General features: G+C 45.1%; 1 protein-coding gene across 1 annotated transcript in view; it reads left to right on the forward strand.

The window, feature by feature from the left end:
- The window catches only part of LOC142587116 (uncharacterized), a 74,495-nt gene that overhangs the window by 39,171 nt on the left and 21,679 nt on the right, over positions 1-13,645 (forward strand). The window contains exons 6-7 of the mRNA XM_075698004.1: positions 2,016-2,192; positions 3,453-3,569. Of these exons, the coding sequence (XP_075554119.1) occupies positions 2,016-2,192; positions 3,453-3,569 (294 nt within the window). The remainder of the gene's footprint in view (positions 1-2,015; positions 2,193-3,452; positions 3,570-13,645) is intronic.

Here is a 13,645-nt window from a genome sequence, read left to right on the forward strand (position 1 = left end):
ACGTTACGTTGGGACTTTCCATGGGGAAGGCGAGGCTTTCCGCCCCCACAAAACTGAACGTCGTAATTGTAGTCACCCATTTAGTCTTGAAGAATACTCCTACTCCACCACCTCTCCTGGCCGTTCTAGTAAAAAGTGTTCGTGTAAATTCGCTAGACGAAACTGCGACAACATATCTTGAACATTTATCTCCGACAGTATAAATGCATACACTAAGGCCATAACGTCATCAACATCGACAAGGAACTGATCCCAGTATTTTCTTATGCTTCTTACGTTTATGTCAACAACTGAAAACGGAGGCTTATTAATGTTTTCAAAAATAGATCCAAATGAACCGACGTCCGGGAGAGAAATATAGTTTATCCCCATGAGTTTAAAGCATCTTATCGATGTCAGTGACGGAGAAAATCCTGATGACAGGGCCTCCGCCTTCCTTCCGTGCAAAGGTCTTTGCATTTCTTACCCAGGCAAATTTATAGCTGTTTTCTTTGCCCTTAGATAATTTTTTTCTGAAAAAGTTGCTTAGTACCTTTGGTCAGGTTTGCATTGAGATATAAAGCAGGTACGTTTTTCTTTTCTGTGCCAAGGCACGAATCTTGCCACGAGCCGCCAGCCAAGTGTCCCGCAACTATGTCACAAGGTTCAAAACCTGTTATTTCTAGCTTCTGCGCGAGATCCGCGACGGCAGTTCGCAAGTTTTCTCCCGTTCAATATGGAAGCCCATGTATCTCCAGGTTCGATAGTCTGTTATACTGCTCACAGCCATTAATATAAACGCGTAACTGAACAATCTCAGTGGATTGGGTATTCACTGTTTCCCTCAGCCACACCACTTGAGTTTCTAGGCTTTTCATGGCCGAGTGAGACTCTTTTGTCTGTATCACAACAGTGTCATAGGATGAAGACAGAAACTGTACAGATTTTTCAAGTTTTGAGTACAGTCTCTTTCACTGATAGCACTTCATCTATTTTTGGTTTCAGAGCTAGGAGCTCGTCGAGCTTTTCTCGAGGAAGCAAAAGAACAACCATCATGTCCTTAATACCCCTTAGTTCTTCTCTGAGAGCATTTAATTCCTTAGCGAAAGAGCCAGGATCACCAGCCAGTGCAGTTCCTTCAGGATTATGGGCTGTCAATAAGCTGTTACCGCTCGCAGGTGTTCTCCATTGCTTACATTTCCAAGCCTCTCTTTTGGCCACGCCCTTTGATGCAAACATATTTTCAGCCACACCCGAACACTTTTTGCCAAGGTGATAGTCTAGTCTGCAATCCAAACACGTGAGGAATCTGCCATCACCTGGCAGCTACTCCGAGCACGATTGACATTTGCTTCGCTCAGGCATGGTCACGTACACAAACAAAAATAGACAAAGCTGAATATACTGTTCGCTAAATACCCATTACGTCAGCACAGTGTTCAACACAATAAAGCACGATATACTTATAGCATCAGCACAAGATTCAACGTAACTAGACAGCAGTCAGGCAGCACTGGCAAACAACTATGCTCTTAAAATTAATGGCCCACGTGCCAAGACAAAAATGGCAATGAATATTCGGTGACAGCTTCGCCACCGACTGCGAAGCACTGTTGATTCGGGAGCGTCTTTTATGTTCCGATGAAAAATCAAGGCGCCACGGTTCGGTGCGATGTCGAAGCTAGCATTGGCTACTTTCGACAGCAGCTTAGCGGGCTATCAGAAACATCGCCCAAACTTTCCAGCTGAACGCTCTGGCTAGGCCTGGAACGAAGAATTGCGCAGCCGCAGAAGCTTGTTCCAGGTTATTTCACAGCGACCACAGCAGCACCTGCCAAGACAAACGTGGCGATGAGTATTCGGTGACAGCTTCGCCACCCACTTCCATAGTAGTAATAATAGTAGTAATAAGCAGTGACTTGCAAGAGCCGCAGCTAGCGCTGCACCCGCAACGCCCGTACAATGCGTACGCATTGTCTTCATTTATTTATTTTCTCTCACGCTCTCTCTTCTTTCTATTTTTTTTTCTACGCCAGCCGTTACTGGGCAAGAAGGCACAGCAGCGCATGGAAGAACTGACGGGCAGCGGCCAACGCTACGCCCTGCTATCATTCGCCATGTTCGCGCGGACGTACCGATTGCCTAAGAGGTGGACTGATGCCGAAAATAGAAACACCCCCGCTCAAAAAGGCGTCATCGTGGAATACCGGATGGTGAGTGGAAAGGGAAAGTCGAGCCATGCAAGGCGCTCTTAGGAATATAGCTAATTTAGAAAAAAATGATAATTACCTGTGGCAGATCGTCCAAGTCTAAACATCCAACAGGATTGCTCGAACAGGCAGCACAATAAATGAGAATGGATCGGGGATTTAAGAATAAAATTGACGCCTATACAATTTCAGCGCCTTGTTACGTGCAATCTGCGCGTGGCGAGGCAAGTGTTATAACATTTGAACGCAATCATTCAGCCGCTGGCTCGCTCATTCGCGTGGAGGAGTAGCGAAACCATGGAAACGTGCCTCCAGTGGGCGTAGGTGTCCCAAAGAGCGGTTCACGCCCTGCTTACTTTGATCAAAGAGCGCGAACTTGCGCAATTGGTCGGACAACTCAAGAACAACGCAAAGGATTTAGAGAACGGGCGACAGCGGGCAATCTCGCTCCAGTAATGTGTACCGGGCGAAACGTAAAGGCAGAGAAAAATGAAGTAAATGCAAACATACGCACACACACACACGTACATCAATAAGCTGCATTATTTCGTGCAATTAACCTGATAAAACAAAAAATAGTTATATTAGTTTCTCTGTGTAATATCGCATCTGTGCCAACAGACGCCCTTGTCGAGTAGTATAAATGCAGTGCCTTGTTCTATGCACATCTTTTTCGCTACTAAAACGCTTCTTTAACACACCTGTTGCAGCGCTAACACCAACAGGCTGTCGTTGATATGTCGTACATATCACAGCACATCGTACGCTGGACGATAGATAAATATATTACATATTACAAAAAAAAATAAACAACAGAGCTATCTACCGGATAGATAGAAGAGTGACCCGAATGGACGAGCCTGTTTCGCATTTCGCCCCCTTCAAAATGCGGCTTCTTCTGTGGCCGGGAACGGGCTTGCGACCAGAAACTGATCAGATCGAAATCAAGATTCAGTGAGCTACCGCGACAGGTCTTTGGGTCGTAGGGCCTCCTCGAAACGTTTTCAAGCAGTCGGTTCACGTCATCGAGCACGAACAGCATTACAGACAGGCCTAGACAAACACGAGCTCCAATCTCGTCGACAGCAAGAGCACTGCACTTCACGAGCCTCCTTTAACGCTGAGGACAATACGAAAAATGAAATAGGACTATCGCATTTATTACAGTTGTACACGTTTCATGCTTTCATGAAGACCTGTTATTTTCATACAGAGACTATCAATGTTGTCGTTCTTTTTGACTTCGTGGGTTGCTTTTTCCAGGTATGTAGACACAGCAACATTGCCGATGACTCCGTGGACCCGGGCTCCTCGTACGTGGCGAATGCGACGAACAAGTTTCTGGCAATTTTCGACACGACCCAAAATGTAAAAGACAAGGTGAGGGCAGCATTTGTGTGGCTGGCATATCTTATGTATTGACAACCGACGACTAATTTATAGCAAGCATTACATTCCTTGCAAAAACCGGGCGGCGAGCGAATACATGACGTGTATTTCTGGTCTCCTCCTCTTTCCGGCAACGGAGATGTTCAGTGTAGCCCTTCATACACGGCAGGCAATGCTACGGAGAATATGAATACTTCTGACACTGCTGCCATTGCCCACCAAAAGAAAAATGATGCATCACGAATGACTGAAATATATGCAAACAGGCGTGGTGTAATCCTAAGAAAGATTTAGAGGACGCTTGTAACTGCGGGGCTCCCATCTAAATACATAAGAACGGAGCAATCGTTTTTCTCGCCAACCAATCTCCCAAATTTGATAAGGTAAGGTGCATATAAAAGAAAAAAAAACGGAAATAAAGTGGATACTGAGAACATTCTGTTATTTATTATATTGCGTCCTATGAAAAAAATGATGAAAACTGAAAAACTTCAAGCACGAAGCCATGAAGTTTGCAACACATTCACTCAACAATAAAAAAATAACTATGGTAATTCCGAATGCAGCACCTAAGAATACGTGTAATGTGAACGAAATTGATGCATCTTAACCCCGCTCTGATTACTGCCAATAAGATGGCGGTAGGACCTTGCAAATCCCTCGTAGAGATCGCAAGAAAATAACAGAATATTTATTGACGCGTCTCCTTATTAATCTTTTTTATTGAGACTGTGCTTCACCCGCCAACTTAAATGTCACTGACCAGGGTAAGACTCGCCCACATGATTTATACGTTACGCAAATGATATCGTTGATTCTATTTGTTGTGGACATTCTCGCGGAACTTTGTCTAATCAGATTGTATGCGCGACACGCATTGTGTAGTACTTTCATAAGAGCGCGCGCGCACCAGCGATTGCGAGGGAACATTCAACGAGTCGTGAATAAAAGCCGACACGCTTGACCCGCACATCAGATTTTCCACGATCGCACGCTGTGCACGCCGATATCGTTGTGCATCGAGGTCCACTTGTTTTCCTGGGCACAGATTTGCCCAAATAACAGTCGCTTTTGTGAATCAGTTTTTCACTTCTGTGTTCTTCACCGTTACCACAGTGTGACAGCATCAAGTTAGTCCGCTTTTAATGCTCCATTGGACGCAAGTTGGCAGAACTGCGATGTCCGGTTCCAGAGCCCAACTGTTAAGCGCCCGTGTCTGCGTTGAGCGTCGGAGTGCTCCAGCTCCAGCGTCGTCAACGTAGCTGAGCAAATAAGGAAAGAGCGAACGCAGAGCATAGCTGGGGATGAAAAGCGAAGAGAGCGTGAGGAGGAAAGCGGAGGAGGGAGGTATGGCCGAAAGCTGGAAGAGAAATGCGTAGTGCCGCTTTGCGGTTACAGTGGCTACAAGATGGTGCCACAGTAGCATGCGTGGTGTGTTCAGCGATGGCACGCGTTGGGCGCGTCGAACGGTACCATATACGAAAACAAAACTCCAGTAACAGGGATCTGTTTGACGGGGCTACTGTGAGTCGCGCCCACGCGTCACCAAACCTATGCCTCTCGCGATATCCCGATTAGCGAGGCAGCCACGCTACACATCGCTCCATTACCAACATGGCGCAATGGACAGATTGTCAGCGCCAGCCAATGTATGGCCAAATGAAAACACGTGTAAGCAGCGCTCAAGTTTCACATTAGGAAGTGTCGTAAGCGTCACTGAAAATTTTCAGTGAAGAATTTGGCAACTTTGTGCCAAATTCGTTCGTCTTAAAGCGCAACTATTAGGGCACCCCTTTCTGCGGTGAGCGTCGCCGTAACCGAGCGAGCGAGCGTAGTGAAAGATGAAAGTGAAAGTGGAGCACAGGGGGTTCTGCAATAGGAGAGGAGGAAAGCGGAGGAGAAAGTGCAGCTGTACCATAAGACGGAAAACGGAGGATGGTATGGCCAAAGCAGAAGAAGAAAAATACGCAGTTTCGCACGAAAGGTGAAGCACCGTCTACGACAGAAAATTAGCAGTTAGCTGTACAAAGAAGGATAGTAGATTTTTATTGGCCGTATAATATTGTAAATATTCACTTTTAATTTAATTAGCAATGATAGAATGTGTAAGTGCGACTGAACCAGGACGTAGAAAGAAATGGCAACGAGAGTTTCTGCGCTTGCAGCAGGTGTGCGTTTGTTAGCGTGTCTGGAGTTCGCAGATGCGGCAGCAGTGATGTATCGAGGGAAACGACTTGCGTTGGGAAGCGGATCGTTTCTGGTATGCCCGAGGAGACGGTTTTGTCAGGCGCGATGTCTAACCGAAGTAAGATGTGAGCGTGTGGACCAACCCCCGTGCTGGAGTTCAATATGCTTGAAGTACTTCAGTACGCGGTAAGTGAGATCACACAGTACGTTTAGGATTACGGGCACGAACTTTTAAAAGTAAATGGCGCACACGGCGGGTTTTGCTGTTGAGCTGAATACGTTAGATGGATGCCATTTCCCACACATCCACAACACACAGAAACAACGCTGTCTATGTGTGTCTGCTTCTACGTCTTCGTTCATTCTCACACATGCTATCATAGATATCATAGATATCGTAGACGCTCTGGACGTGCGACCGAACCACCAAAGCCGATTACACTCAGGACCTGGCCAAGTTCGTGGCTGCCATTCGCAGTCCGGGTCTGGTTGACCAGCTTTGGGCAGTCCATCAAGCCCCTGGCGCGGCCGCGATGCTCCGTCTTCCGGTTCCGGCGTGGGATTAGCCCTCCCATGGGTCACCCTACAGCCTTGCAGGACCCAATAAAGTTTTCCATCTATCCATCCATTCAACCAAGTAGCCCGCCAGCTTGTTTTAACAAAACGACAAGCACGGTGTCATGCGCGCCCAGGCAAACATGAACACACCTCACTCATTGGGCGCTGATACTCGCGGTCCAAATACTGGAGAGTGGAATCGCTGCAACCGCAGGGATCGATTTGACCATCCTGATCTCTCGCTTCAGCGCGAAGGAAACATCGAAAGCACAGCGCATAGGAACCTACCGGCACTACGCGCGTTCTGCAAACATCGCAGATCTCTTTGCAGATAAAACTCTGAGGGCGCACAATTTGGCCACGTCGCATATCGCTTTCAAGATTCAGCGCCCGCGCTACCGCGCTGTACGTAGCAGCTGCCCGAAAATAAGGCCCCCCACCCTCGCACGCGACAGGGGAAGGCACGCTTTCGGCCCGCCTTGCTCGCTCGCGCACGCTAGACCGTGTCCATAATAAGTTTGTTACAGCTCAACACAAGACCAAGGACAAATGAAGGTATAAAACGACAACACGGCGCTGGTCGTTTTATATCTTATTTTGTCCTTGTCTTAAGTTGCGCCGTAACATACTATGAATCCCAACCAACTGGCCCGACTTGCCGTTTAGATCGAGTCTTTGGGCCGCGTTCGCCGGCTCACCCTCGCACCCTTCTCACTCGCACATACCGTATAACAGGCTGCGGCGATTTCATAACCCTTCGACTTTAGGGCAACCTCATGGCGATGGCGACGGCATAAATGCGCCTCGAGTGTCCACATATTTGGTATCCTAGTAAAACCGGAGTGCAGCGATATTAGCTATGAGATGGCGCCAGAGTAGCGCGCGTTTTTCTGGATGGCCTGTCAGCGGCGGCTACTGCGAATCGCGCCCCACGCGTTATCCATGCGCTAGCTCTCGCATATCCAGTTTAGCAAGTTACTCGCGCCGCACATCGCTCCAAGTCACAGCAAGTTTCACCGCGCCACCAAATGTATCGCGAAATCGAAAACCTAGCTGCACTCCAATTTCGCATTAGGGAGTATCATAATGGTCGGTGAATTTTTTTTTTCTCGTTTCTGAGAGCACGCCAAGTTATTGGCAATATTTTCTAAAGTTTCAAACCACTGCTCGAAATTTTCCCTGCTGTAGTCACTATAACCTAACTAGTCTACCCGGATGCACAGAATTTCACTGAAATCTCGTTCAACGTAAGAATCCAAATTATGCCAAGTATTGTGCAGGCACCTGGCTATCGCTATATACCATGCGGCGGCGCACCTCGACCGGCTCTTCGACCCTCTCCATTACTTCGAGCAGGCGCTCGTATGTGAATTCACGCTCATTATTGCGAACGTTCACCTTCCTCTGCGATCAAGTAGTACTCCAGTAGTACGCCATCCTCAAGCTGCTCAACTAAGCCTCTGAGGAGCGCTATGTCCCAGTTGACACATTTCTGTTTGAAGCTGCGGTCTTCCAAGAGCTTCTTTGTGAGCGTCTGGAGCCGGTTGGCATGCACAATTGTTGTAAACTCGCTTTTGGATCGCTGTTCGTACGGATGGAAAGACCCGTTGTTCCGCCGCTGACATACCCGGATGTTGTTAAGCGGGTCAGCTGGTTCGATGGATGCGAGTATCCACCGAACCAGTTTTCCTGGAGTGGAGTATCCACTCCAGGAAGACGAACATGAGCATGTACTCAGCAGCCCAAGTTTGTAGGCACTGCCAGGCCGGCCGGCGTACAATTCCGAGTAGACAGACACTGAAAACGCCCTTAGTTCGCAAAAAAAAAGTGCTTCACATTTTTTAAAGTGCTAGCTTTCTTTGGATACTCTCAAGTTTGTTAACATTCTCTTTAGTCTACCGGTCCCATGCAGTGCAAAGCATGTTCTATCTTCGGGTGGATAAATGTTAGGTTATTGAGTAGCTCAACATTTAAAAGGGAATTTCTAAGCTTGTGTCGCAGAAAACCTAGTTCTCGTAAAGGCATAACAATATACGTCGTCAAGATGCAGTTTTCAAGAAAAGTTGTTAGTGAATGTTACGGCAAGGTGCTAATTTATTTATTTATTTATTTATTTATTTATTTACCCTAAATTCCAGGTGGGGGCACTACATAAGGAGAAAATGATAACAAAACGAAATTCGCTGTAAGTCATTTCGAATAATTACATAACGGCAGAAAAAAGAGGTAGAGGAAGCACGATACAAGACAATGAATCTCTAAAGCTGACATGAAACTGTCACCAAATGCACAATGAGGCAAATGTCGCAATATAATTTGCTATACACATTACAGTTAACTTAAAACAAGGGAGCAAGAATTACAATGACCAAATAACCTATAACAGGGTCTGCAGTTTCCAGCTACTCGGAACAGTACACTCAACCGAAGAGGGTACCAGAAATCTAAAATTACAGGAAATAGAAATAAAACGGTAACATGACACAAGTGAACTGAATTTGAAAGTGACCGAAGCAGGAAACAAAAATCAATAATGTTCATAAGAATGGCTCGTTAATCGCTAAGAAAAGTGGCGAGTAGCAAAAAAGTTGTTTTGTGCATGTTTAGGCTGCACATTAAAGGTATGGTCTAGTCGAGGAAAAACGCGACAAGCCTACGTAATGTAGCCGGTGATGAAGGGTTAATTACTGTGATAAATATTTTGCAAGAAAGACAGCAGTGCCTGACACCTGCGATCTGCAAGGGAAGGTAATCTTAGGGATGTTTTAATTTTTAAGTTCAAGTTCATTTATTTACCACATACATGGAAATTCGCATGAGCGGTTGGGACAAGGGAAGAAAAGCTGCAGCAAAACGGCTTGACTAGCCCCGCGTCCCCGCCTCACTAAGTCAGCAAGTCAGTAAAATAAAATGCATTGCAACGTCGGTGTCAAATGAAAAAACACATGATATCGACAGAAGACATACACTCTCGAACATTTTCCGTTAGGTTAAATGTTCGAGACTGCTTCCTTGCATGGAAATGAGCGGCGCTTTGTTCTGAAGCGATTCCAGCTTGTTGATTAGGTACTAGTGGTGAGGGTTGCATATTATGGATGCGTACTCTGTTTTCGAACGTGCTAATGTTAACGTAGTGTAAGCTAATAGTTTCGTATCGGTGTTACCAGAGTGTAGGTTGCGCCTAATGAACTTGAGTGCGCGAGATGCTTTGCTAACCACTTTACCTTTATGGCCATTCCACGAAGTATGCGTCAGATTAATTCCTAAATGTTTTACATTAGGCACCACTTCGTTAAGCAGGGTATTTATTGTGTAACGCAATTCGACAGCGATGTTTGATTTAGTAAACACAATGGCTTTTGTATTTAAAACATTTATTTCCATTTGCGACATTTTCGCATCATTTATTGATTTTGTTCACACCATCCTGGAAAGTGCCGACATCCGCGGTATTAGTGACCGCTGTTTATATCGCGCAGTGGTCTGCAAACAGTCCTGCGGTAGAGCATATGTTGGCGTTTAGGTCGTTCACGTTTATTAGAAATAGTATCGGTCGAAGCACGTTTGCCTGGAGCACCCAAGGGTTGACTTCGGCGAATTCAGTTAGGGGTTGATTTACAGACACTTTCTGTGAGCGGCTCCTTAAAAAGCTTTCGATCCACTTCAGAGTGATCGTGTTTATGTTAAGGTGTGAAAATTTTTTTTAATAAGCGGATATGTGAAACTTTATCAAAAGCCCTTTTCAAATCTATTAACTCGGCGTGTATTTCCGATGAAGAATGTATCGCCATATGGAGATCATTACTTAGTTCGAACAACGCCGTTTGGGAAGAACATCCTTTCAGAAAGCCATGCTGATTGGAGGGGGAGGGAAAAAATCTTGCTTCGTTTGGAGTTTCATAACTGCTGATGATATGATATGCTCTAGAGGTTTGCAAACGATGTTAGTTAGCGAAAAAGGTCTGTAATTCGAAGCTATTGAAGGGTCACGGCATTTTGGCACATGAAAAACGTGAGCGATCTGCCAGTCATCTGGCCCATACCCGAATTCGACAGACTGCTGGAATGAAGCGGCTAAAGTGTGGCACAGGGAAGGCTGAGTTAAATTTAGAAGTTTTGGGCTTATGCCATCAGCACCTGGGGAAGAGATAAATGGCAATCGATCTATAGCTGCTGATATGCCCTGAGGGTTGATGGTTATGTGATCCATTTTAGGTCAGAGGGAAGGGGAAGTTCGTCGGTAAGCACGCAGCTGAAAAAAACTTTTTAATTCCTCAGCTGTCAATGCCGGGGGAAGAAACTATCCATTCTTATTAATCGGTATAGACATCTGTGAAGAGTAATTTGCTTTATTCAGTTTCCAAATTTTTTTCGGGGGGTTACTTCGTAGAAGGGTGGAAATTTCGTGATTGTAGAACTTATCTTAAACTATTCGAATTTCATTTTCACAAAGATCTGCATGTTCACGGTGCAGTTTCCAAGTTACATCAGATCCCCATAAGTTTCGCTTTTGAGTATAAGCACTGTATATGCAACTTTAACTTTCGTGGTAAACCAGGTGTTTTGCATAGATGATGTGATTGCAACCTTCGGAATCTATTTGCGCTTTAATGAGGTAAGTTTGCCTGGAAGAATTCTCCAGTTTTCATCTATTCTGCTCAGATGAAATGAACATAAAAAGTCTACCGCAAAGAATGACATTTCGTTGCTTATCATTTCAGACTTTGCGGGCGAATAACCAATTACGTTTTCTTTTTTGCTTCGGAAACTTGATTTGTTGAAGAAAATTCACAATGCAGCATTCTAATATCAATTATACTTTGAAGCGCATAATTGTTCTTATTTTCCGCGTGTATGGTTACTACGAGGTCAAGGACTGTAAGAGAGCGAGTTGGTACGGTGACAACTATGAATTTTATTTAGCGGTATTGGCCCCATCTTTTAGAATTGCTCCAATGCATATTTTTGCACATTACGCAAAGGTAAACAAAAAAATCTGTGTTGCCAGCGATGTCCCATTCTTTGTACCACAAAAATATATTATTGAAGCTTACATGAACTTTTCTCTGATCTTACACACAATTGAGCGAAATACAACTAAACCATATAAGAACACTCTAATCGTCTTCCAGGATTGGCAATAGTAAGGAGCTCATAATTACGTAAAAGAAAGAGCAGTGGCCCCGGCACACTGCCCTGTCAAACACCTGATGCAAGCGGTAAACAGCCTGCGTTGTTCCATCGACTAAAACTTACCGGTTATGATTAACCATATAGCCAGCAATCAAAAAATTATGATGGAAGATTGGTGCTTCGTAATTTTGTATGTTTTTCATGAATTAGCCAATCGAGCGATTTGTTTAGGTCCAAAAAGAGAGCAGTAATTTGACCGTTACATCAACATAATTCTTCAGCGATAGACGATAGTCGTTTTTAGAAACGGGAACGACTTGGCATATCTTCCAATCTTCAGAAAATTTTGCACAAATAAGGTTTCTGCAGAGTACAACTAAAAATTTGGCAACAGTTTCAGCGGAGCGCCTAAAGACGTTCGGAATGTTGTCGGGGCTAGAGGATGTATTGGATTTTAAATTTCATACCGTAGACACAACAACATTATAAAAGATGAGATTTGACTGACGTGGTTGAAAAACTGCAGAATTCAAAGTTTGCTCTGAATTTATTGTACGAGAAGATAGACTATGAGAACAATGGCGAAATATTTGTGTGATTCTATTCGACTCATGAACGATGGTATCATCAACTAAGCTTTTAGTGAGAGACTTCTTATTACGGCATAGGTATCCCATAAGGTTATCTGGCATGTTCTTTTTCAAGTTGGGCAACGTTGAATTAAAATACAAATATGTTGAGTCTCTCACAGCGCACGTCAGTTTGTTTTTTATTTCAGTAATAACTCTCGTGCGTGGGTGGTGCTTTTTAGTTTGTTTTATTTTCCCCTGTAGGTAAATTATGCTACTTGTCATCCAAGGCGTGTGTTTGTTAACTTTCCTTGTTTTAGTAGGCACGAATGTGTCTGGCGCAATGCCTGCATATTTCAATAGGAGTTTTCCCAGGCGCTGAAAGGTGAATTCAAGAAATACAGAGTGAAAGTGGCTAATTTTCTTGTGGCAAATTTCACTGGAAAAAAGCTCTAGTCTGGCTACATCGTGGCATCAAGGTTCGCAGTATTATTTGTTGCAAAACCCAGCTAGCACCGCTACAGTGGAGTCGCGGCCCTCCCGTGTGATCTCCGTCGTGCTGTCGACCGGAGCGTCCTACGCACACCGAATCTAGTTGGCGGCCTGGGAGGGCAGTGGTTGCGTACTTACGTGCGCTCATGTGGGACGCCATTTTCCTTCGTTGTACAGAGAACTTCGCTGTAGTGATCCTCCTTTCATATTATTTTTTGTAGTGCCGTTCATTATACATAAATGAATGATAAAGATACGAATACGGCCAGGAAATGCAGGACCCTTCGTTACACAGGTCCTTTCGTTCTAAAGGCGTCTTCATAGCAGAGATCGACTGTTTAGCACTAATTTTACGCCAGTCGCGCTAACTCGGCTTCATATTTGATCCTGCCCCCAGATCGCCTTTCGGAAGAAACGCTTCATTCCAGCCAAATTCGGGGGCATAATGGCTTATCGAGTGGAAATGGACGATTGCGTCGGCAGCTGTGGCGAAGGAGTGTTCCCTCGACTGAAAGCCATAAGAAGCGAGCTGCTGAAGTGAGGCAGTATTTTCGTTCGCTCACCAGGGTGGCAGCTCCAAGTTGTCCGTCACCACTCGAGCTCGCTTTGTTGCTGGCCAAGACGAGAAGCCTACGCCTGAAGTCTTAGAACGTCACCAGGCAACCGAATAGAACATTTCGGTTTGTCTGCTTGTTTCTTGCTCTTTCTTCTTCAACGTGCATAAAAATGGTCTTTTTCGCTGTACTGTCGCTACTACTTTTGCAAGTTCTTGCCTGAAAGTGTAGAACAAATAGTGTTGGAATTGTGAGAAGAAAAAGAAAGTTTCGGTAAAACCCAGAAGTCTGTGCGACATGAGAAGGAAAGAAACACGGCTCAACAGTCGTCGACATCGAAGGAACAAGGTCTCGCCGGACGCATTAGTGCGGCATCCGGTTTCTTTTAACAAAAGCACCTTTCAACTAGCTTTACTTCCCTTGGTTTATGGTACCTCCTGTGTGCGTGTGTATGTGTGGGGCGGGAGCGGTTCCAGGGAGGGGGGGGGGGAGAGTAGCAACCGTATAGCGTCCAAGAAGCAAACCCACGGGAATTACTTCAGGACGACTGCACAAGGCAGGAAGGTAAACTGTA

This window comes from Dermacentor variabilis, chromosome 7 (genome assembly GCF_050947875.1).
Source record: "Dermacentor variabilis isolate Ectoservices chromosome 7, ASM5094787v1, whole genome shotgun sequence".
In the NCBI taxonomy this organism is placed as follows: Eukaryota; Metazoa; Arthropoda; class Arachnida; order Ixodida; family Ixodidae; genus Dermacentor; species Dermacentor variabilis.